Source organism: Labrus mixtus, chromosome 17 (genome assembly GCF_963584025.1).
Source record: "Labrus mixtus chromosome 17, fLabMix1.1, whole genome shotgun sequence".
NCBI lineage: Eukaryota > Metazoa > Chordata > Actinopteri > Labriformes > Labridae > Labrus > Labrus mixtus.
The window spans coordinates 2,078,659-2,104,795 of record NC_083628.1 but is presented as its reverse complement, the minus strand read 5'-3'; the positions used below and the strand labels follow the sequence as shown (position 1 = coordinate 2,104,795).

The 26,137-nt window shown below is 40.1% G+C and overlaps 1 protein-coding gene across 1 annotated transcript; it reads left to right on the top strand.

Moving 5' to 3' along the window:
• Positions 1–97: 97 nt before the first annotated feature.
• On the top strand, positions 98–25,607 carry LOC132992465 (rhotekin-like). The gene is made up of 14 exons (XM_061061763.1): positions 98–428; positions 4,598–4,797; positions 5,343–5,389; positions 5,491–5,544; positions 6,276–6,393; positions 6,808–7,053; positions 7,626–7,720; positions 7,822–7,928; positions 8,015–8,143; positions 9,166–9,328; positions 16,779–16,877; positions 18,848–18,935; positions 24,327–25,301; positions 25,366–25,607. The coding sequence occupies exons 1-13, from the start codon at positions 411–413 to the stop codon at positions 24,331–24,333; spliced, it is 1,371 nt and encodes a 456-aa protein (XP_060917746.1). The 5' UTR covers positions 98–410; the 3' UTR covers positions 24,334–25,301; positions 25,366–25,607.
• The last annotated feature ends 530 nt before the right edge of the window (positions 25,608–26,137 follow it).

Here is a 26,137-nt window from a genome sequence, read left to right as displayed (position 1 = left end):
TCATTTTTTATTTATTATTATTTTATTCTTACTGCTTGTTTACGTTGAGTTAAGAGACTATTAATGTTCTTATAATTAACTGACTTATTACAGTACCTACACCTTCTTAACTGTACTTCCTCGCTTTAATAAGTATCTTAAGATGAAGTAAATATCCGCTCTGTATTCACACAATGATCGTCGTATGTGATAAAGCGGAGGGAATAAAGGCCCTCAAGCTCTAAGAATCCTCTAATCTCGCCTGCCGCGACCTCCTCTAGTGACGTTTAATACTGTTTTGATCTCTCAGTCGAGTAACTAATTGCTCTGTCCTCTGTGAACACTCTTTCACTCAGCTGTGAGATTAGTCAGTCCGCTAACTGTGCTTCCAGCTGACCGCACAGAGACCACACAGAGACCTCTGAGGCAACATGAATGACAACATACAGGTGAGTGTATTTTGAACCTTACTGGTGGTAATAAAGGTAATGAGTAAGAGGAGTGTATGTTTATAGTTGTATTCTGTTTGGTTGTGGTTTTTAACCGTACAGGAATCTACTCCTCAAATCTCATTTGTTTTGGGATTTAATGGATATCCAAAATATGAGCTTTAAGTACGCAGTTATAATAACTTTACAGTGACCTAGAATAAACCATTCAAACACAGTGGAGGGGGAAATTTGGTATCCTGTTAACCATCATCCAAACAGAGTATTTAACGTAAAATCCCAGCCTATGCCTGTTCTGGAAACCCCAAAAATCTACTGCTATTAATGACAACCAGCATAAACAAATGTACAGGTATTTCCTTTAAAATGAATTCATTTAATGAACGTCATTAGGACAAAAAATATGATTCTTACTATTTGAAGTTTGAGGTTTATTTTATGTTAAAAAAAAGAGAGAAGAAAAGAAAACTTAAAAAAGAAAAAAGGGGACAGATTTTTTTTTTCATTGTACAAACAATGAATCATAAAAAAGAAGCTCTCAATTATTTTCTAATTCAATTGTACACGTCCGAAAAGGAGTGGAAAGACGAGCCTATTTAAGGAAAGTAAGTAATTTGCATATTGTAAAAGTCAAACAAGTTTGCATCATCCCGGCCGGTCTCCTTTGGAACGACTTGAACGCCTGTATCCTCCTAATACTTTCTGATGCTCTAAATCAGTACCCATGGGGAACACACATTAAAAATAATACCACCTGTAAATAGAAAATTGATAAACTCCCACAGGATGTTTACATTTGTATTCTGATTAAAAGCATTTACAAAAGAGAAGAAGTCGAGTCATTGGGAAATTTGATTGACAAAGTAAGATAACATAAAAGTTGACTCTCAATCTGACGCATTTGAGCTGAACAAAACACATTTAATGTTTATCATGCGTATATCTCATGGATGGAAAGGTACCACATTTTTTTTTTTTTTACAACTACTGTATTTTAAAAATATTTTTACATTTTACTCTATATTTTTCTAACTTGTATCGCCCCATTCATGTATATTAAAGGCAGAATTATTGTCTGGAAGGTTACCAAAACCACTTCACATTGTACTTTAAATTATTGTGTGTGTGACCAATTCATGTGAATGTGGTAAAACAATGAAAATACAAACAATTTTTATCACTCGTGTGGAAAAAAGGACTTTGGATCCATTCTCCAGTTTTTAGTGTTGGTTTCTTATTGGCTCCCCTTCTAATCCATGTTTGTTTTCATTAAGAATAAACCATACAGTTCAAAGCATTAGATCTGAACTGAACCAGTGATCTCCTGATACTCTTTATACTATAATACTATGTAGCAAAACTGTAAATCAGCTGAACCAAACGTTATGTAACTTTTGAATGCTTTATTAAGAACAAGAGAGCCGCCTATCAACAGAGCTTAAGCTCAGAAAACATGACTGAATTATGCAAGGAACCTCTGATCCCTAAGCTGTACTTTTCTCGACTCATATGGCATGAAGCGGCATTCACTCGAGACTGAGAAAAAATAATCACCGAAAGCATACCAAGAAACGGAGGATCCATTAAGAGAACCACGAAGTAGAAATAAGAACATAAAAAAAATCATGGACATGAGAATTTAAGTGTGCTTTATAGCTTTGTTCTAAGAGGAAGGATGTGTGACTTTTTGATCCAGTAGATGTCGCTCTTGAGCACCAGCATGAAACCAAAACAAACTGCAATTTGGCCACACCTCCGCTATTCTGAAGCCTCCGCTCTCCTCCAGTGACACACCTCCAACACACCATAATTAAGCGCAAGCGACGCCGAAAATTGTCTTTTATTTATCTCGAGCTGCAATCACCTGTGGCCTGCATGTTAGCATGCTAATGTTAGCGCTCTTTAGTTAGCTTGTAGCTTCATACTGCATGTAAATAAACACAGAATGAGCGTGATCTAAAAACTCTTACTAACATCCAAATAATCAGTGAGTATGTTCTTCTTCTTCTTCTCTCTAGTTCTTGACTAAAACAGCTTTTATACACAAGGGGAGGAGCCGGCCGTCCCGTCCATGTAAACACGGCTCTGACAACAACACAGCCAGCGGGACTCGAGCTTCTCCCTCATTGTAGACAGTCATGACTCAGAGACACATTTACACAGGACAGACTTTATGATTTATTTATGTGGAACATGTCGCACAATCTTCCTTTACAGATTATATACATAATGAATGTATTTTTAATATTAGATTGTTATTTTCTCTTCAAAGTTAATTTGTGGGGAACAAACATTTTGACAACAATAGAAAAAAAACATGATTAAGGCCAAAGATTAAATAGAGAAACCAAAACAACACTCAACAATCCCTCTCCTATTTATAGCCAAATTAGAAACCAAGCTAAGTGGATTATCAGTGGAGAATTCCAACAATGAATCTATCTATTTGTTGTTGTTGTTGCTGTGTTTGTCCCTATCCTTCTTCCTGCATCTCCCTGTATCACATTTTCTGTATCCACTGTTACTTTTCTAAATGTTGCTTAGTGCTCATGATGGATTCATGTTGGGTCTTTGTAGGTAACATATCAAAGAGTAAAGTCTTTAAACTGCTCTTTTCTTGAGATAACATTTTGTTATGAATTGGCTCTATACAAATAAATATGTATTGATTGTTAAAGATTGAATACAATCATCTGCATGGAGACTTAAGCAGAGGTTTTCCTTCTTCCCCATGCACATTGTTGTTTATCGACCCGTCCAAGAACAACAAAACCTATTTTTTTTTACAGACATAATCAAAGGTCAAGTTTCACTATATTCATCCAGCATGCATTCTGTCATTTCTCTGTAATTCAACAAAGTCACCAGAAATCACTTGAGAGCTCTGACAGCTCGTATAGCTCTGAATCCTGGACTGGATCCAGGGATTAGTCTGATGCACTAATTTTACATTGTCTCCCTGTGACGACCAGGCTCTTGTATAACAGGTCTGGTTTGGGGTGTTTCCAATTGAAGCTGTGTTTAAAAGTCATGAGGCTTATGATGGTGACTGTCACCTGATATATAATTAATTGTCCATAAAGTATTTGTTTACATCATCATCAAGAACAACTGGAAATGGGGATGACCAATCCCTGGAATGCAACATGGCGTCCATATCAGTATACGGTTCTGTATTGGCAGTTTATCATTTGGTACAGCTGTCTGAATGTTTTGGGATAATTTGTTTACCTTATATAGTCGAGTCAATAATAATTTTTCAGTCTACAGGAACTATTTCATAGTTCTAGGATCTGTTGGAACCCCTCCCCTTTTTTTATTTATTTTGCACCGCGGGAACTAGGAACTATTTTAGTTTAGAGGAACCTTTTTCAGTCTTGCTTAAGAGTAGGTCCTCTCCCAGTACCATGGCGGTGCGATAAAGTCTCCATGGTGTGTGTAGTTCTCAGGGGACTCCCTACTGGATAGTTCCTCTTCAAAAAGTCCCCAAAACGGTTTAGATCGACAATGCATTGTGGAAGCTAATGAACAACAATCACAGGCTACAATACGGGCTATATGATACGATAGGATGCTGTTCTGTTGTGATAAAAAACATCATGTTAATTATACTTGGATTATACAACTCAGAGTTTGTTTTCATTGTTATTGTTTTGATTGAGAGCCCCCTAGTGGTGGAATTTACACACTGTGCCTTTAAAGGATTGAATCTCTCAGGACCATGAATATCAGTCTTAAATTTAATTCAATTCAATGAAGAAGGTGTTGAGATATTTAGACTAGACCAGCCTTTCCCAAACTTAAAACTGCCGCGGCCCACTTTGATATACAAAATGACTCTGGGGCCCGTTATAAAATAAAAGTTATGACTACAGCTATCACTTTCAGTAAGGGTCAATTATTGGACATGACAACATGATATTACGGCAAGATGTTTAATAAACATTATGTCCGTGAATAGTCATGACACGCCTTACTAATGACTTGAAGGGTTGACTAAAAGTACTACCATACTAAAAGTATGATAATTCTCTGTACACCCCCCCCCCCCCCCCCCTCCCCCCATGCTCAAAGCGGATTATCCCTTTTTCCCTTTCTAGTTAAGAGATTATGAATATTGTTATTAGTTCATTAAAAGAATGTTCTTTGTTCCTCTAATCTCAACACAGGATGAAGCGGTGCTGAAGCAGATTGAGAAGGAGGTGAGAATGCGGGAGGGGGCCAGTAAGCTGCTGGGATATTGTTCCAGGAGAGAGCAGGCCCTGGAGGCCTCCAAGAGCCTGCTCACCTGCAACTCCCGCATTCTGGCCTTGCTCAGCCAACTGCAGAGGATGAGGAAAGCGCAAATCTTGCACAGAGTGGAACGCAGGTCAGACACAGTGCAAGGATATACATTTCTTTATGTTTTATTATCAGAGGAAGGGGGGGTGTTTGTTATACATCTGTTCTGCAGGGGAGCAGGTGAAGTGTTTGTGGACATTGTGTATTACCCCTAATAGCCACTAGAGGGCAGACAAACCCACTTTTTCAGTCCTTGAAGTCTCATGTTTCAAGAGACGTCGTTTTGTTTTCATGTAAGGTTTTTTTTTTTATCACATCTTTTGTGTCCTGATTGCAGGTGTGTATGTGTAACATTACACTCACGCAGACAATTCTCTTTTTGTCAACACTCCAATAAAACACAATGTGCTACAAAGCAATCAAAGTACAATCTTTTCAAAACATGATATAATCAGTTTGTTCTAGGTTTGGTTACGGATAGCTCAGTATGAACTGTGTTTTTCTCCTTCAGGCTGTAATCTGTACCCTCGTTCTGGTTTTTATGAATGTTCCTGTTATTTTTTGTTCGGTACATTCTGAACATTTCTGTGTGTGCAAGTATGAATGCATGGTTGAATTCTTACTTTACTGCAGGCCCTCTGAAGATGTGCTGCCATGTTTGGGAAAAGTAGCGCTTTCAGGTGAGTGTCAACAAAAATACTTATGAAAAATAAAATAAATTTCATATAGAAAAATATAGAGAAAGAATTATACTTCTTGTTTTAATGTTTGCACTCTGCAGATCTAAGAATCCCACTGATGTGGAAAGACTCAGAGTACTTCAAAAACAAAGGAGGTAAGTCTTAGAGGACAAATCTAAAGAACCAATCAGTGAGATGTGTAGAGAGTGAGATGATAAAGTGATCTTACTGTATGATCAGACATTCATGTTATGTTGAAGTGCTGGCTTCTCTGACAACAATGCAGCAGCCAGTATGTCCTCCTTCTAACTTTAGATTCTGCTCCTGAATGCTCTGGATTTGTTTGGACCAGAGAAGGTAGGCGCTTTTAAGACGCCCCCCTACACGGCCGTTTTGGATGCCCCTCGGTTGTCCAGATATGAGAGCAGTTATCAGGTCAACAGGTGTTGCAGCGATGGAAGCGGGTCAAGAGAAGTGGTTCAGATAGAAGTGATTGTACCCGACCTAAAAAGCCTCTGCATGTTTCTAATAAGCTCCACGAGCAGAAACGTGCTCAAACTAGGATCAATATTGGAGATGCTTTTGAAAAATGGAGAGAGGTTAGAACACAGAAAGGTTTACAGACCCATGCAGAGCTGGATAAACACTGAAGCTTCAGTGTCCACCACATGGTGACCTGTGTGAGCATGGACTCTAGAGAGGAGGGGGGGGAGACAGCTCTCTATGATGTTTAGAATTTAGACTGCAGTACTGATTTTAAAAACTAGGTGTCAGAGTTACATACTGCTCCTTTAAAAAAGTGAATTCAATGGAAACCTTTTTTAACCTCATCATGTCTTGTTCTTTTTGCTCAATATAATTTGTTCTTTGTTCTTTTGACCTGCAGAGCTCCATCGCTGTGCCGTGTTCTGCCTGCTTCAGTGTGGCACAGAGATCTACGACACCGACATGGTCATGGTCGACCGGACTTTAACCGACATCTGTTTTGAAGACACTATCGTATTGTAAGTCCATCAATCAGTCAGTTCCTGTCATGACAAATGTTATCTCAAACACTTCAGGGAAAAAGGAGGTATGTCCACACACTTCCTCAAATGCCACAAAAAGTTTAAATATTTAATCACAGCATTTCAACTTCAGGTCATGTTCAGGTCATAATTCTAATTCAACTCCAAAATCACCTCCTTAAGAAGACTTCTGGTCCAAACGTTGTGATTTAATACAAACTTTTTTGTGGCATTTGAAGTGTGCTTCCATTTCTTCCTTTTCTCTTTGCTGTTTTTGTATATATATATATAGAGAGAGAGAGCTCCTCTACACTTTCTTCAGAGGTTCAGTTTTGGTTCAATCCCTCTTTTTAAAAAGTCATGATACATCTTTAAATAAATATTTCTGTCTGTGTGTGTGTGTGTGAGCAGCAAGGAGGCAGGTCCGGGCTTCCAGCTCCGCTTCGAGCTCTACAGCAGCAGTGCGGTCGATGACTTCTCCCCGGGGATCCTTGCACCCAGGAGAGGGAGCTACCTGGGTGGCTCTCTGGGAGGCTCCTCTGGGAAGAAGATCCGAGCGGCGTTGGAGTCGGCGGCGGTTTGCGGGTCGGTTTTAAGCGCTGGATTCGCAGGACCCGGAAATGTGTCGCCACCTCTCTCCTCCAACATGTCGAGACTGTAAGGACGACCACGTCAAACACACACTTTAAGCTACATATCTATCTTCAACTTTAAAACACAAATGTGAATGCTGAACTCTTTATGCGTTACATTAACGCCCACTGGACTTTAAAAATGTATCTTTCTTACATGCACTCTGTGAGTAGTTACACACACTTAGATTTTTTCTCATAGTCCACTGCACAGTTCCTACATTGCACCTTTTGTACATTTTGTGTTTTTTTATTTTTTTATTTTTTTATTTGTATTATTATTATTATTATTTTTATTTATTTATTTATTTATTATTATTATTATTATTATTATTATTATTATATTTTATTTTTAATTTTTAATTTTTTTAATTTTAATTTTTATCTATTTATTTAATTTAATTTAATTTCTTTACATTTTTAAATTAAATTTTATATATTGTAATAGCTTCTTATACTGTACTATTTAAGTCGTTTATTATTATTTCCCTGTTAATTGTTTAGCACCAATACACCAAGTCAAATTCTTTGTATGTGTAAATGTACTTGGCAATAAAACCCGATTCTGATTCTGATTCTGACATGTTCTATTTTCAGGGGGCCAAAGTACAACCTGCTGGCTTACGCGACTCTGACAATCGATCACATTAAGGAAGGTTTCAAGACACACGATTTGTCAATAGCAACAACAGGTGAGTCTCCTCCTGTCTTTTTTAATTATCCTTCTCAATTCCATAATTTCCATTTCTTTTTTCCCCTCCTGATAATCCATCCTTGATCTGTATTTTTCCAGAGGATAGTCCCTTCTGGTTGCCTCTGTACGGCAACATGTGCTGCCGCCTCAGGGCTCAGCCTCTCTGCATGATTCAGCCGGTGATGAGTGGACGACTCAGGGTTAAGGTGAGCAGCCATGTTTTTTTTTTTTTTTATATAATCCGTCCAAAATATGGTATCACATTGTTATTCACTGAATCACTTTCATTCAGTTTGAAGAGGACTCTAATTGCTGGGAAAATGTCTACGGCGTCCTCAGGGGCCAAACTCTCTTCTGCTATCAGAGCAAAGGAGACCTGCAGTCTGAGGACGAGCCGTTCCTCGTGATCCCCGTCAGAAAGGTTGGTGATAATGAACCTGAGTCTCATGAATAAATAGATGGATTCATTTGAGAGCTTTTTGTCCACGTAGATTACAATAACAAGCCGAGGCCACCAGAGTGCACTGATGAATTAATGAAAAAGTTCCTGTGAGGGGAAACCTTTTGCAGAACTGAGACTCTCAAGAAATTATGGGATGTTTGATGGAACTCTGTTAACTTAACGTTGAATATTTAACTTAAGGCCCTGTGTCCACCTGGCGTTTTTTCCGGTGCAGAAAAGCGCTGACTGTGCGCTCGGGAGTGTTTGCATGAAGTCCATCCTGTCTCCATGACAACAGTCTGTTGACAATGGTTACCGCTGTATGACCGACACGGCTCTGTTACTTTTTACTGCAGGTTTTTTTTATTTGAGATTGTTTTTTACCCGATCAGACACGATCCGTAAGAGGTTAAATTACGGGGTAATATCAAACATTTTGAAAAGAGCGCCGGTGACGTCAACAGCGGCTTTCTGAAAAATCAAAAGATTTTCAACTTGAGCGCTTGGAGAGGCCGAACAAAAACGGCAGAGCGCTTGCCAAGAAGACGCTGGGCGCAGCTCTTTCCATCCAGGCGGCTGCTTTCTGCTGCAAACACTCTCTACACGTTGAAAACGACTGAAAAATGACGCTCTGTGTACACGGGGGTCTTAAAGATGTCAACTCATCCAAATTTGAATTGTACCTTATTGAAATGGAGAATGTTTTGACATTTTGACGTTAATTAGGATGAAGAGGTTTTTGTTGGCAGCAGATTCACCGTGAGCTTCTGTACAAAAGGTGTTTAAGTGTTGCTATTATTTTTGTTAATCAACCGTTGGCTTATTTGAGTCTGACAGCTGCCAATAACAACACTGTGGTTTACAGAAATGTGTGATCTGTGTGGATGTTTCCCACAAACCACTCCTCTGCTGCTCTGTCATGTGACCTCCAGCAAGACCTGATTATCTGGGGTCTGTAATCATCAGGTGTGTGTGTGTAATCTTTTTCTGTTTTTTTTCAGGATACCCTTGTGTGTTTATCAGAAACAGGTCCTGACCCGTGCCAGAGCATATTCATCAGTACAGAGCACGAGGGAGAGGATGTCACCTACACGCTGACCACGCACACACCTGAAGACACACAGATCTGGACAGAGGCTCTCTGGAGGCACGTCTTCAACATGAGTAAGGCTTCACCGTACAAACTTTTTTTTTTTTTACCCCACTAGCCGTAACACATGACACCTCTACTTTTATCAAAGGGTCAAACATAAGATCACATAAATCTCAGATACAGATGCTGATCAATACATTTAAATGGCAACCAGGTAAATAACAGAATTTCAAAGGAATGCTTGCTGTGTGATTTTGGGCTGCCCTTTTTCTTTTTTTCTTTTCCTTCACCACTCATTTCAGCTGCTCCCCTCAGGCAGTCGTTTTAGAGTACCACTGGCGAAAAAGAAAACTTACAGAAACTCTTTTATTCCCACTGCAATACGCATTTTAAACAAGGCTAGATAAGCAATGTTTTTTAAATGCTGTGCATGTGTTTTTACCTATTTAGGGTACTTTTAGCTATTTATGACCTAATGTGAGTGTTAGTGTGAATGTTTGTATGTTTTCATGTTGAGCCTCAACAAAAGGTAATTTTCTGTCACAATGTGATAGACAATAAAGTTTTTTGAATCTTGAATCTTGTGCAGCCAAACTCTATATGCTTGGAGAGGGCACATGCAGTGCACATGTAATATTTGCATGTGTCGGTCAGGGCCCAAGGCGAGTTTTGTGTCGAGAGCAACAACTCTGCTGCACTCTCTGTGTAGCAGCGTGTGATTCCGGCCTATGTGGAGAAGCATGTTCCTAAAAAAAATTGTAAACCCGAATTTCCTCTCGGGGATTAATAGAGAAAAAACAGGAGGTCAATAAAAAGTCAACAACATCAGTTTGAGAAAAATGGCCACACTTGGTGCAACTTGCTTTGGTTAGGTGAATATTCACTTTGAAATAGTTTCAATATATAAATATCCTGCCCCGCCCTCATTGTCATTCAGTTTACTGGATATGAACTGCCACCTGACTGATCCCTGGAAGCTTTCTCGCCACAGGGCAGTTATGCTAGTTCTTTGAACGACTGCTTCAGCGTCTACAAAACATAACTGGGCATTGTTCTTCTCCAAAAACAAGAGGAGGGACATAATTAACTGTGCCGTGTTTCAAGCTCAGATTAGTCCGTTTGGAAATGGTTGGAGGGGATGTTTATCAAAAAGACACAACATATACCTCCTGATACCTGCAGGACGACATTCCTCAGTGACACATTCATGGCACCGGGGAAATGTGAATGTCATCTGATGTATTCAATGTTGCACAGAAAATATTTGTCCAATGGCTGACCGACATCATGAGACGCAGACTTTTAGTCTAGACGGTGAAGAGAGCAACGCCTTGCATTTGTATGTTGAAGATGAAATATTAAAGACAGGTTTAAAGGATAAAAATAACACCACACGTAAAAAATGTAGGGACAATAAAACAGAAACAAATACAATCTTTTATAGTTTATCGGAAAATCCAGTTAACAGAAAAAAAACTGAAAGGAGACAGGAAAGTATAAGGAACATTATATAAAGGCAAATCAATACAGAAGCAAACATAAACAATAAAATGACTTGATGTCACGTTTGATTAATTAATTAAAGACTAACATCACTTTTTATATTATTTTGAAACATTGCATTATTTAGATTTACTTTTAATTATTGTTAATTGTAGAGACACCAAGCGGCAACTTCTGATGTTGAAAAATGGAGCAGGTGCTGAAGTGCATAAACCTGCAGTTCCTCGAGTGTCCACTAGAGGTTGGCTGCAGAAGCACAGGAAGTCACATACACACCCATTCAAAAAGGCCTGTTTTTACAGCTGAGATTAACATGTTTACAGCCTGGTATAAAAAGGGAAATAGGTCTGATTAGCTCACGTCTCGATCGGCACACACTGTACATTTCATGATGGGGGGGGGGGGGGTGTGATTCTACAATTCTACAATTCACTTAGCAGACTCTTTTATCCAAAGCGACGTACATCAGAGAGTAAGAACAACACAAGCAAGGATCTAGAAAAAAGGGAACAATGTCAGTAAGAGCAAACGATCAGCTTTGAGTCTGATTGGACACACAGGTGCTGACAGGAAGTGACCAGAGGCAAAGCACAACATTGAGGGCAGTTCTTGAGAGCTCTAATCAGTATAGAAACCATCTTATAAGTCGTCGTTATCAAACAAAAACCATCGTCATTACCATCATCATCATCAATAATATGGAGACCATCATCATTAAGTTAGTAGGTATTCATGAAAGAGCTGGGTCTTTAGCTTTTTCTTAAAGGTGCAGAGGTTTCACAATAAGGCATTTAGCTGACATGATTGACAGGCGGGAGCGGAGTAACGGTTTGTCAAGATGTTTAAAACCCGCCTCAGCTCCAGATCTCAGCCTGTTGTTAGGTTGACTGAAAGTTAGGCTGAGACAGCATTTCCAGCATGGAGACCAACATCGATGGGACTCTAGCGCCCCCTGCAGGAACAGACGGGTGATCGTCACTCAGACATCGTACATTAATATTTACAGTCTATGAGTGACAACCATCAACAATATCTATTTTCAAGGAAGGATTAGCTTTCTAAAGCCTTGTTGCATGAAACTATATACCACTGAAACTATTATTATCTTGTAGCAACATTTTAAGTAACAGGATCGCTTCCTCGTGTAGTTGTCCTCGTGGTTGTCAGCGTGTAACTGATATGATTCCCATCAGACTCTTCCTTTGTACATATACTTTGTTTGTTGGTACTCAGCATTATATATCAGAGACAGGACCGATGTGCAGTGCTTTTTCTTCTCAGCAAACAAACACTTCATGCAAGCGCCTGGAAAAAAATGCTAGGTGGACGCAGGGCCGAACGGATCTTTAAGTAAATAAAAATATCTAAAGATGACGGTAAACTAATAAAATGTTTAATGCCCCGAGGTGGATATCACCTTCGACTTCTGAGAGTTTAAAAAATAGAAGAAATTAGACGTTTAAAAGACTGCGACTACAGGGAGACGCTGTGCTAGCTTAGCTATGGTGTGGCTAATTGGACCAAAAAATGTATGCTAACTCGTAAACTTGTAAGTGTACATTTTTGTGTTTACACATCAAATGGAAATGGAGAACAATAACTATTCATTCAATTCAGTTTCTGGGTAATTGATGAATAAATGTCCAATGTTTGCTTTCGTTACAGCTCTGTTTGAGCTCTCACGAGGGAACTCACTACTGGCTAACCTTTGTTTCCGATTGACATTTGGGGATTCTGAAAATGACGTATTCAACAACGTCAACAAGACTGAACTAGAACATTTCTGTTGCGGCCAATAAAATCCAAACCCTGATTTGTAAGACGGGAGATGACTCAAGCACATTCATGCGATCACATGATTTTAATAAGGTCAGATTAGTTATAAAATGCTAATCCAGTAAATGCGGCACTGTTTTAGTCACAGTTCATCGGTTTGGTTTGTCCTGTACCCAAGCTTCATTATCATAGCTTTGAAATTGCCACAATTAACCCTCAGTCAGATGATGGATAATGATACGCTGCAAACAGTAATCCACCCACTTAAATCACCAAAATTGGCCCAATAAAAAAAGTCATGAATGGGAGCAGCAACTTGATCTGTGAACAAAGAGATTTAAGGATAAAGGTTAAGGACACGTTCAGGGAGAATGTTTAAAAATCTAAATAGAAATAGAATGTCTCATTTTTCTCTCTTATCAAAAAGGACAGGACAGGTTTTTTCCCTCTTTTATGATCCTCAGTGCAAAAAATAAAATTGTAATCTAACCCGCAGTTTCCTCATAGTCTGTGTGTTCCGCGTTCCAACGGTTTTGCTCCGTCTTGCGGCGCGCACCCGACCAAACTGGGTCAGGAGCGAGCGCAGTCATGAGGCAGAACTACAAGATCCCACAGGAAGAAAGAGAACAAGGTGCCAGTTAGGACATGATGTTGATAAAGTGTTGGGATATTCGATCTGGAGTCTGTATATTGGGTTTTTTATTTTGAAATTGAAATCGACAGGACGCTGGCTTCCTGCCCACATAGATCTAGACTGTGCTAGCTTGAAGCTTCTTTGCAGCGGGCTCCGTCTAAAATAGACTTGGTGCGTATTTGGATCGGAGTACAGCTGAGTAGTGTGCAGAGGAAACTTGAGTGTTGACTAGAGAGGAAGCGATTGGCTCCGCAGTGCATGGCGCCGACATTGCAGGTTATATGTCCTCGCTTTCATCCAGACAACAACCTGTACAAAAATGTCATCACCATGTTTGATAACATCATAAAGTAACTCGTTTCCTGTGCTCGTGAAAAAAGTTTCAGGATGGAAAAACTTTAAAGTGAGGGTACAAAAACTGAATTCATATAGTACTGTCGACGTACATTTCTCTGTCGGTTATGTGCCACGGTCGAAAACCATTGACCTCAATTGTGCACCACACCAGCTGCTAATCAGCGTCATTGAAATAAAGTTTGGCTCCCTGGGTTTACAGTGCACACCCAGTAGTCAGCCCAACCCAAAATGGCTCCAACAAGTACTCTGTAGCACTGCATCGTCTCATGACCCAGCGTCCGCTCCTTCATGAAAAATTGCAACCCAAATTTTGGATATTTTTCAACCAATCAAATGTATTTAATGACAAATTTGGAGTTTGGTCCTCAGACGGTACAGAACATGTGATGGAACAAAACAAACATGTTTTGTTTTTAAAGATTTATTCAGCGCCCCACTCTTCGCAGACTTTTTGACACCTTTTTTTCCCCCAGTCACACCTGGACCCTACGAGAACAGCTCCGCGTCCCATTTTTGGGTCGTGACCCTCCAGTTGAGAACCCCGCTGCTCTAAACACAGCACTACATCTTACAAGAACTGTGAGCTCATCCTGTCTGGGTGCCCATCTCGATCACATGTTGTTTTTTTTAATGCAGTTCTGGTTATGTGAAATAAAAGTGGGTTTGTGGTTTTCATTGGTGGCTGCTTCTCTCTTGTGATTATCTATTTATTCAATTGTGGAGGCAGCTAAGGCATCCCTCAGGGCCAATACAGTGTATCATATCGCTTAGTATCCTGTTGTGTTGTATCGTGCTATATCGTGTCCTGGGTTAGGGTCCTTGGTGGAAAATATAAGTATGAAAAAAAACTCCTCGCTCTTAGTTAGAGGAGTTACAGTATAGAGTTGAGTGAGTTGGCCCGTGTAGCGTTTTTTCACGTTTTTAAACCTCACAAAGGATGATGGAGACAATTTAATTACAGGCAGAAATAATGTGTTCCAAATTCAGTTTTCAGACGTCTTAGGGTTGAATGACAAGAAAATAGGTTTGAGAAAAAGCCGAGCAGGTTAATCCCAAAGCGTATAATTAGTTTGTATTGAACACATGCCATAAGAAATGATGAGTAATGGCTGTGTACCTGCTATCTTCATCTCAATCTTATAGAAGGAAATAGTTCTATAATGGACATTTTAGCAGTTTACTTCTCAGACTTGAAAACCATTTCATCAAATTCACTTGAAATCTGGTTGGAGCTCTGAGGAAGAGACGACAGGTTGATTCTGCTGCTCTGAATGAAATCTCACTTGGAGAGAAAGTTGAAATTTACCTCATTAAGTTATCTAATTTCTTCAATTCTCTCCGGCGTCTACACCGGAGTGTGTCCCTAAGCGAGCTAATGCAACATGAGTTAGATACTGTGCACCTTGGGGGGGGGCCATTACTGCGGCGTCTTTTATGCCTCCGTGCATTTCTAAGAAGTGAGATATGAAATTAATCTTCCTCAATAAGAGAGTGTTTGCAGGGAGCGATTGCATTTGTGTTTGAAAAAAAAACCAGATCAACTGTGTTGTTTCCTCAAATCTATTTTTATTTGCTCTTCTTGCACTCCTGGGAGAACAGGCTCGGGAATGTGTCTCGTTATCACCGCCATTATTGATTACCTGAATGTGGTGACGAGCCACACCTTGGTGTAAACAAGGGTGTGTGAGTTTGTTTGTCTGCAGTGTTTTGTTCCAAAGCCAAATTTTCATCTGGGATCAAATCACCTGCATGTTCTCAAGCGTTAGGGTTAGGGTTAGGACACACTAACTAAGGTGTGCATTACCTTTTATTTCTCTTAACAAATTACATGTTTGTGAATTTAATTGTTGTTCCTTTATACACATACCTACGTAAAAGCATGACGGCATCATTTATCTTACGTGCCGAGGCGTGTCCAGGGGCGTGTCCAGGGGCGTGTCCAGAGAGGTGGCATTGGCCCCCACTTGAGATCTGATTGGCCACCACAGGTGCCACCCAACTACCAAATCAATGATGTCAGAGGTGGGGCATGTTGAAATCAACTATGCTGTTTGTTTTCTTTCAGCAGGCTGCGTGTAAATTGTTGCTGTTGTTCTTTCAGTTATAATAATAAGAATACTTTAGGTACTAAAACTCCAAGACCTGACCTTCAAATCACATGACCTCTGAGACACGACCTCTGAGACAGGACCTCTGAGACACGACCTCTGAGACACGACCTCTGAGACAGGACCTCTGAGACACGACCTCTGAGACAGGACCTCTGAGACAGGACCTCTGAGACATGACCTCTCAGACAGGACCTCTGAGACATGACCTCTGAGACAGGACCTCTGAGACAGGACCTCTGAGACACGACCTCTGAGACACGACCTCTGAGACAGGACCTCTGAGACACGACCTCTGAGACAGGACCTCTGAGACAGGACCTCTGAGACATGACCTCTGAGACACGACCTCTGAGACAGGACCTCTGAGACACGACCTCTGAGACAGGACCTCTGAGACACGACCTCTGAGACACGACCTCTGAGACAGGACCTCTGAGACAGGACCTCTGAGACACGACCTCTGAGACACGACCTCTGAGACAGGACCTCTGAGACACGACCTCTGAGACACGACCTCTGAGACACGACCTCTGAGACACGACCTCTGAGACAGAACCTCTGAGACATGACCTCTGAGACATGACCTCTGTGTCCTGATGAGACCTTACCTCTTGAGAGCTGACCTCCGGATCTGACCTTTGACCCTGATCTCTGAGAGTTGACTCAGTGAGAGGTTAAAGACTGTTAAATGATGAAGAGCTAAACGCAAATACTTGTACACTCTGTCTAACTTGGCAAGTAAGCGATTGACTTACTTGCCAATAAATGTGTTATTGCAAGTTAGACAACGTGCAAGAGTTTGTATGTACTATAAAATGTGTCCATATATCTTTTTGATACCCAAAAGAATCAGGTTAAAAATATGTATATGTTGCCAAAATGTTTTACTTACAACTATTTTTTTTACATTTTTTTCAAATTAATTTGGGTGCACAAACTCCAGGCCACCCCTGAGTTGCATCATCCCTGTCTGTCTGGTATGTGGAGTTATGCTTATGGCATTATTATAGGTATGCACTGTCATCATTACACAGGTATTGAATGTCTGCCAACCCTCTGACTGCAATAATTAGAAACTAGCTACTGATGGTTGATTTATGTCTGAAGAAACAAAATAACTCCTCATCCTCTGTGTTGCAGGCAAGTGGAAGCAGTGTTGTGATCACCTGATGAAGATTGAGATGCCCAGATCCAGGAAAGCCACGACAGCGAGGCAGGGATCGCTATATCATGAAATAGGTACGAGACAAGTAGAGGAGACAAGTAGGGGCCTGATAGGCTGTTCTGCTGGTTTACCTTCAGTCACATCCTGACATAAAAGCTTATCAAACTGCCACATCTGACCTGGAGGAGAAAGGTTCACACAAGTCATTGAAGTTACTGCTGGACTGGAAGTATGAATCTGAAAAGGAAGAATGTGCAGCATTTGACACAAAAATAAATCATAAAGTCTGTCCTGTGTAAATGTGTCTCTGAGTCATGACTGTCTACAATGAGGGAGAAGCTCGAGTCCCGCTGGCTGTGTTGTTGTCAGAGCCGTGTTTACATGGACGGGACGGCCGGCTCCTCCCCTTGTGTATAAAAGCTGTTTTAGTCAAGAACTAGAGAGAAGAAGAAGAACATACTCACTGATTATTTGGATGTTAGTAAGAGTTTTTAGATCACGCTCATTCTGTGCTAATTTACATGCAATGTGAAGCTACGAGCTAACTAAAGAGCGCTAACATTAGCATGCTAACACAACAATGCAGGTCAAAGGCGATTGCAGCTCGAGTCGAGGACAATGTTGTCCGCCGTTTGCGCTTAATGGTGCTTAATTATGGCGAGATAACTCCCTTCAGGGGGGTTGGAGGTGTGTCGCTGGAAGAGAGCTGTATTTTTACTGCAAAAGGTCCAATTGAGCGGATGCGAGAAAGCAGCAGGATATAATCAGGAGAATTCATCTAGAGCAATGGGGGGGGGCTGACGTTTCTTCTCTGCGATCGGTGCGCGACCATAGACTGTCTGCACATCTTCATGCACATAATTAAACTGCTGCATTATGTTTCCTGTTCTCCAGTATGTTCTTCTCTGCTCTTTTTTTTATATTGTGATTCTGTCAACCTGCACATAACATTAATATAAAGACAATATTCTCATTTCAACATCGCACAGCTGATTCTTTTGCTCAGTTTGACACTTCTGGGTCATTCTTTTTTTTATGTCATGTCTAGTCTAAGGAGACTCCCCCCCCAGGGGCGGTCTGCCTAAAAGGATTTGAGACTTTTGTAAGGGGTGCATATGTAAAAACAGCTCAGCCAGCTCTTACTAGCAGGCACTGGAGACTATCTACTTAATGTCATATCTAAATAAAATCCAAACTATCCTTGTTAAAAGCTCTGTCTTCTCCTCCTCACCTTAAAGCCGTGACTGCCACAAATAAATCAATGCATTACAAACGAGCCAGGTATGGTGAGCACAGACGCAGAAACCTGCTAATTAGTGCCTACGCTCACTGAAAAAAACCAAACAAACTAACTGAACCACAAACATTTTTTTAGGTTCCTGCTTTCTTTTGACAGACACACAAACACACACCTCCTCCCACAATACATTACAAACCAAGTCAGAGCTTAAGGCAAACCTACACATCACTCGCTGGATTGGATGATCATGCTCTAATTGCACTTCTGTCTGTTCATGCCTCAAATTCTTACAATATATAGACAGGTCAAAAGTAACGCCTCCTGTCTACATGCTTTGTATACGTCAGTAAAAAAGCCACAGTCAATAGCAAGATGTTAAAGAGATATATAATGCAGCACTACACCAACACTGGGCGACAAGCCAGACTGTTGACGTGAACAGGTGCATTATCTCCAACACCTGCCGACAAAAACGTCAGTCATGCTCATCCAAAAGTGTACAGATATGCTTTATAGATGCAGCCAAGGGTATCAAAAATGTTAGTGCTTTCACTGGGGTGTGTCGTCTGAATAACAAGATGTTCAAAGAGCATTCCAATCTTTAAGACAGGCTACAGGAACAAAACCTCTCTGGAGGAAGAACGCAAGATATAATGGAAAGAACAATGTGTCTGTGAATTCCCCTCCATCAATCACTTATCAACTTATGGGAATATTTTTTCCAGTAAGGTATCTGAAATATTTTTGCTTTCTTTACAGCAGATAATTAAAGCAACTCTTCTTCCTGTTTCTCTTCTTTTCCAGTCACTCCCTCCTCGCCCAGAGAGGGTCTACAGGTCCCAGATTTATCCGCTGAGATCCGCACATTGCTCTATTCCTACTACAAGGAAAGGTTTGTTCCTCCCACTTGACCTATCATATTTTTTTACCTCTGCAGATTTTGACAGCAAAATGTGAAATAATTATTTTTTAAAAACCAAGACAATTAAAGGATTAAAGCAAAACAGTGGCAGTCATTCAGTAATTCAGTAAGTAAGAAGTAATCTTTTGTTGGGTAGGTTTACAAACATATAAGTAGGAATGCCAATCCCTTCCTATTGGTAGAGCCTGAGGGCGGTAATTGTTATTAGGCTGTCAGTAACTTAATTGTAGGGACGTCTGCGAGCTAGTTCAGACAGGCAACTGAAGATTTCAAACTTGACATGCATCATTCTCCAGATTCACCTGACAATATAACCTCCTAGGTCTGCAGTGTAATAAAGCTGCAAGATTTCTAGTCTCTCGCTTTGCTGTATCATTGTCAGCGCACTACACCGCATCAGTTCTGCACTCATACTTTCAGCCCTAGCACCACCCTAGCGTTCCCCTTCAGGCTCTGACTCAGAGGTTCAAGATATAATCTCATCACCTCTCAAGATTCTGCATGTAAAAAAATCTGTGAGGGGTGATGAGATTTGACTCCCAAGTGCCAATTTTTCTGATCCAACACTTAGTGAAGAACTGCTTAAGCATACTTCTTTTTGTCAATAAAAGAAAACCAGATGGATTTTAAAAAGACAGCCCATTTGGTATAATCTCAGTTTTACTAATGTGGGATTTAAAACTGAGCTTTTAATTGATGTAGATACCCAAATATACAATATTGCAACTCAGTCTAATATTATAGTCAGATGAAATGTTGACACCATCAATTAAATTAAATTCAGTGTATTTGTCGTTTACATTAAAAGTGAAGTGCACAGTTAATGCAACCCTTTTATCCCTTGAAAACGATTGTAATAAATAGATAGAAGAAATAAGTAGCAGCATAAAAAAGTCAGCAATGCAACATTCAAAAATGAAATAAAATTGCATTTAAAATCAACAACCTTTCTGTCTTTGGAAAGTTTTTGACAACTTAAATTACTTTTAAGCTTTTCAAGCTAACATATAGCTGAAGTTTTAGATCAAATATGAATAAAATCAGCATCAAAACATAGTGATCTGCATAAAGATTGATATTGCAATTTAACATTGAAGAACTAATATCATTTATTAAGTAATGAATGAAATGGGTTCTAGAACTGAACCTTGAGGAACTCCCTTGTTTTATTTTGAAGAAAAGGGGACTTGAATTTACCCATTATCTGACCTCTCTATCTTCAGAGAGGTCAGTTACTTCTGATGGACTCTTTACATAGCAGCCTCTGACATTAGAGTGTGAATGGGTGTGTATGTGTAGGTTTGACCTGCAGTGTAAAAGCGCTTTGAGTAGTCAGAAGAAAAGTGCTATACAAGCTCAGGTCCATTTACCATTAACCATATACAGATAAGGGTGAATTGGATTCCCTTTGTCCTGGAGTATTAAATACACAATCCTCTAATAAAACTCACCTGTGGGAGAAGATCTGTTTTAGGTTATAGACATCTGTAGTGAAGGTTTTCCCAACCTTGAGGTCCCGACCCCACTAGGGGTCACATGGAATTCAAAAGGGGCTAAAACAAAAAGCTTGCAGAGTCTCTGTCTGTCTGTCATCTATTGTGCAGAAATGTCATACCATCCTTTCTTCCTCTGTCCTTATATAATATATACAAAAGCCTAAATGTGGTCTAGGTCTAAAATGAATGTTTTATTGTAACACAGTAGAGAAACTATTACATGATTGTAAACATGTACATTTTAGTATTTGGATGTCTAGGATCGCCAGAGTTTTGTGAAACCAAAGTGGGGTCACAACCCCAAAAAGGTTGGGAACCACTGCTGTAGTGGTTTGAGAATGAATGAAACTATGAATGTAACTGTCATCATAATAAAGGACAGTGTCATCTGCATAAGGATAGAGACTCCAATTTATATTGAAGAAGTTATCTGTATTTGATAAAAACGGTCCAAGTAATGAGCCTTGAGGAACCCCCTTTGTTGAATCTTAACGACCGCAAACTTATCAAAGAGGTCATTCTGAACCACATGCCACAAGCATTATAAAACCTTAATCTACAGTCTGTGTAGAAGAAAAAACAGTGATTAACTGTTCCAAGCTTTATACTGTACATATGGGTGTATAGGATTTCTTTCCTACTGGGGTATTGAAAACACAATCTCCTCATAACACTGACACTGAAGCACAAAATACACTTGTTGTGACAGTCCAACAAGACTTGCTTTGTAACTGGAGGCATTCAGCACACTACTGACTCTGAGGTATGAAAATGAACACCAAGTTTTCCTACCAGCATTCTTGAACATGTTTATTTTTCATGGCATATCTTTCTGTCAACATTTCAGCCTTCAGTGTATGTCAACAAAGTTAAGGATAAGGGGAAAGTGAATTGTTAGTACCAACTGAAAGCCTCTGGAGATTAGTAATTGTTTTTTTTTTCATTTGGATCTCTGGAGCTAATCAGGCATGCAATTATTGACAAATTGTAATAACAAATTACAGTTGAATTTCTTGTTTTGTCTGTTCAGTAGCTCTATGGAAAAAGAAAAAAAAAGACACAGGACGGTACAGACTGTTCTCCAACAATGCTACTGAAGTGACATGACCCTGACAAATGACATGACAGCTTAGCAAAATAAATACCGCTTTGAATCAAGCACATAATGATCCCTTACATTCTGTCGTCTTTTTGACGACGATATTTCACTTCTTTGAAAGGCAAACACTCAATGTTACAAGTTTAAGTCGACACACAATGTAACAGGTCGTCATATGCGACACATATTGTTCAGAAGTGTCATGGTGTGTGTACAGAGGAAGGCCAGAGTTTGGACAAACCTACACAGAGAACAGGTCCAACTGAAGTCTTTGATATATATGAGCCTATAGGAAAAGTTTTTACAATGCTGTCATTGTGTAACTTTGAATGCTCTCTGTGTTTGAATCATTTTGCTTCCAGCATTCTGGTTGTGAGTCAGACCTTGTTTGTATGACCATGTTGTATGTTGTAATGTAGTCAGATGCCAACATGTTACTCTGATAGCACAGAAAGTCATTGATATTTTCTGCATTAAGAGACAAATTCAATCAATCCATTAATTCATCTTTATTTGTAACGCACCAATTCATTTTTTAAATGTTTAATTTGGCACTTTTTATGCCTTCATTTCAGACAGGATGGTGGATAGAGTTAGGAATCAGCTACTTGGCTACTGCCGCCCCCGTATATTGCCAATTCACCAACAAATGTTATCCCAAGACAAAAAAAGTTCTTCTACAAAGAATGTGAATGTGAATCCATCATGAGCACTAAGCGACATTTAGTGAAGTTACAATGTGAAGGAAAAATGTTCTTTAAGAGGCAGAAACATCGAACAGAACCAGACTCTTGATGAACAGCAATCTGCCATCTGTGTTGGTCTTGAAAAGTGGGATAGAAGGAGATGCCGAAGACGGATAGGGACAACCACAGCAACAACAACAATGAATAATTGAATTGATTAATTTGATAGGAACCATGCAATTTAACATAGTTTAAATCGGAACATGAAACTGATGCGTTGCAGCTTGTCCCTTATTTGGCCTTTACTGCCCTTGCACCAAGTGAGGGAGTTTAAGTATCTCGGGGTTCTTGTTTATGAGTGAGGGTAAGATGGACTGTGAGATTGACAGACGGATTGGCTAAGCGTTGGCAGCAGTAATCTTCATTCCAACCTATGGTCGTGACCTAAAGAATAAGATCACAGATACAAGCGGCCAAAATTAGTTCCCTCCGGAGGGTGTCTGGGCTCAGCCTTAGAGATAGGGTGAGGAGCTCAGACATTCGGGGGGAGCTCCGAGTGGAGCCGCTACTCCTTTGCACTGGAAGGAGTCAGTTGAGGTGGTTTCGGGCATCTGATTAGAATGCCTCCCTTTGGAGGTTTCCCAGGCACGCTCAGCTTGGAGGAGATCCCAGGGTAGATCCAGTTTCCTGGAGGGATTATGTATCCCGTTTAGCCTGGAAACACCTTGGAATCTCCCAGGAGGAGCTAGCAAACGATGCTGGGGGGAGAGGGAAGTCTAGGTTGACTTATTGCGCTTGCTGCCATCACGCCCCGACCTCGGATAAGTGGAAGAAAATGGATGGATGGATGGACGTATAGGACTACAGTATAATAAAGCAAAAAGTATTCAGTAACATTGATGATTACTCACTTATTATCATTACACTCTGAGTCCATCATTTAGCATTACATTCATATCTCTTCAATCAAAGAGCATCTCAGGTCACCTGCGTGTGTATGCTAACCGCTAACCGCTAAAGCATTCATTGACTGATTCAGCTGGTTTTTAAAAACAAGGCATCCTCCTCTGACTGTGACTAATACAACTCAAACAATGGCTCACTACGCAAACAGTCACATGTTTGAAAAGTGGTCAGCCACACCTACGAGTCTTAAAGGCCAAGTGAGGTATTATTAGCTGCTTATGAAACACACTGAAATAGCAGTTATATTCTCAAACAGTTGTACATTTGACTGTTAAAAGGTTGCAGGATGAGATGAAAACAAACACTACTTACAAAATACGCAAAGAGATGAGATAGAAGTACCACCTCGTCCAGAGAGGACGTCAATCCACACAAACCAAAAGTTTCTTAAAGAACCTTGAAAAAAAAAGGTTAATCAGCAAAATTAGGATTTTTGCTTTTAAATCTTGGCTTTGTATTTGTTTGGTGAATGTCCAACCAGACTTTGGTGGATGCTCAAATAGAATCAAAGCTGAAATTTTAATATTTTCTCTGTAAATATTTCAAGACCAATTTCCAGGAGGCGTCCGATTTAAGAGTTAAAGCAGCATAGTAATGCAAAATGTAGTTATCATTGTAGTTATGAAAAGTAGGCCCACATGACCTTTTTCAAACTAGCAAAACATGTTCCAATTTCCCCTCGTGCCTCGAGGTGAACGCAGCCTACCAGTAAAAGGATTCCTTCATATCCTTGTCAGAGTGATTTGGCAAAAAAAACCTTTTCTGTGTCTTCTAGTAAATACAGGCACCATATCCTCATACCAACAGATGCAGAGATTAAAACAAAAATGTTTTGGCAGCCTCACAACTCAAGCTGCGGTTGAAATGGAGACAAGCCTAACCAGCTTCAACTGCCGGGAAGATGTGATCTGTTCCGCGTTTGCAGACTGGATGTGTTTGTCATTTACACACTATTTTAAGTTTGATAAATCTGTGCTGCAGGTAGCTTTTCATCAACACGTGAGGTACCAAAACAGAAATAGATGGGAACCGATAGCGTAAAGGTTGTTTGCCAACGCACCAGCTTGGTTTTTCTTACGTTTTTCTTTGTTTCTCTCTGTGGTTGTTTTTACAGTTATTGATGACCCGGCCCCCGATGCACTGAAGGAATGGGGAAACAGGCCTTATTCTATGCATTTGTGGTGACCACGCCTGGTCAAAGAAGCGGACGAGGAAATGATAAATGGCACGATATCACGATCTGCAGAGGACTCATCCAAACACACATCTTTTTTCTTACCAAGGTGTTTAGGTTCTATAAACATCAGAATCTCAAGTCCATATCTTGCAAAAAAAGTGAAAAACCAGCATGCTACTCATGAGTGTAATAACAACACATACTGTACATGCACAGTTAATTTGAGCTGCATTTAAAGCTTGATTAGGCCATTCATGGTCTGTGTCCCAGTACACAAGCATTGGAAGGGAAATCGATCTATTGACGGACATATAACGAACTCTGGGACAGTAGGTGTTTTGATATTCCGAGCCCTTTTCAGCTAGTTCTTGGACCTTCATCCGGTTGACCTTGTTGACAAATTAGCAAGCAGCAAACTGGTTGTATGTTGGACGGCCAAAAATGGACAACAGCTCTGTACGTTCTCGCTCTAGCACTCGCCAAACTGATAGCTTCGTGTGGTTTTCCTCCCAGTTTTCTTCCATGCATTTATGTTGTCAAGGAACTGTGGAGCATGCACAGACCACCCCGGTCAATGTGGGGCCGATTGAAGTGTATATACAAGCAAGAGAAAATCTACCCCTAGTATCATTATCAAGATGTGTTAGTTTGACTTCAAGACGTTGTCTTTCCAACAAAACACACATAACCTTGAGTCATACCCATGTGGTAGGGATTTCTCTCTTCCGCTCCACTACCCTCCATACTACCGCCCAAGCCACACAGTCCAAGCCCCACTGCCTGGCCCCCAAGCCCTGGTTCGCTTTCCATGCAACTCGTCAAAACCCAACAGAGAGAGAGCAAAGGAGCCACTTGAGCTTCTGCGCTCCCTTGCAGAACAACACAAGGACTGGATTTTAGGTGGAACAACATGTCAGCATGAGTTCAGTTCAAGTCGGACTCACACAATAAATCAACTTTTTATTGTTGCATAAAGGTTAGCTTTACTGACTGAGTTGTACTATTTCAAAAGTTGCCTTGAGCAGTTGTGTCACGGGTTGCTGTGTCTCGTGTGAAAATATTTTCTCATACTGTAACCTCAACTTTTGAAGAGAAGAAATTCAAATTAAAAACAGCGTCGGACTTCCAGCTCTGCAGGATATTATGAGCAATATGCAGCACAGTATTGTAAAAAGGCCTGAGGGCGTTTTCAGCAGAAATAAAAGCCTGATGCTTGCACTGAGAAGTGTTGAAATGCTTTTGATAAAGTTTTTCTCACAAACATTTCTTTAAAGCTTTTTGAAGCCACAGGTATGTGTTTGACGCTATAAAACGCAAATCAACACAGGAGAGCAGAGGCATTATCTGATTAGCCAACGGCTCATTCCATGATGCTTCTTCTTTTAATAGTTCCAACGCCTTTTTATATGAGAGTCATGTTCTGGACAAAGGACCATAATGGTTTTCACAAGACCTTTGTGATTCTTAAGGAGCAATTTGCACGCAATTATGTGTCGAAAACAACAAAAAATAATGGGAGTGTCTTTTTCTATTTCCATGTTGTAGTCACACCTATAAATTACATATTGAATCCAAGAATAATTACAGCAATCATAATAACATAATAATAGGCTGTGCATCTGAGCCTCAAGCATATATGAAAGACAAATACTAAGGTTACGGGATAACTTTCAAGGTTTCTTCTTCTGGTGTTTGTTAAACTGTGTGGTATGTAAATACAAAGAAGGCTCGCTTTCCACCAGGGGCGT

Excerpts from the sequence above, each read along its gene's own strand:
- LOC132992465 (XM_061061763.1), top strand. Across the intron at positions 7,054-7,625 it reads TCCTCCAACATGTCGAGACT|GGGGCCAAAGTACAACCTGC; the intron begins GTAAGGACGACC and ends TTCTATTTTCAG. Across the intron at positions 9,329-16,778 it reads GAGGCACGTCTTCAACATGA|GCAAGTGGAAGCAGTGTTGT; the intron begins GTAAGGCTTCAC and ends TCTGTGTTGCAG.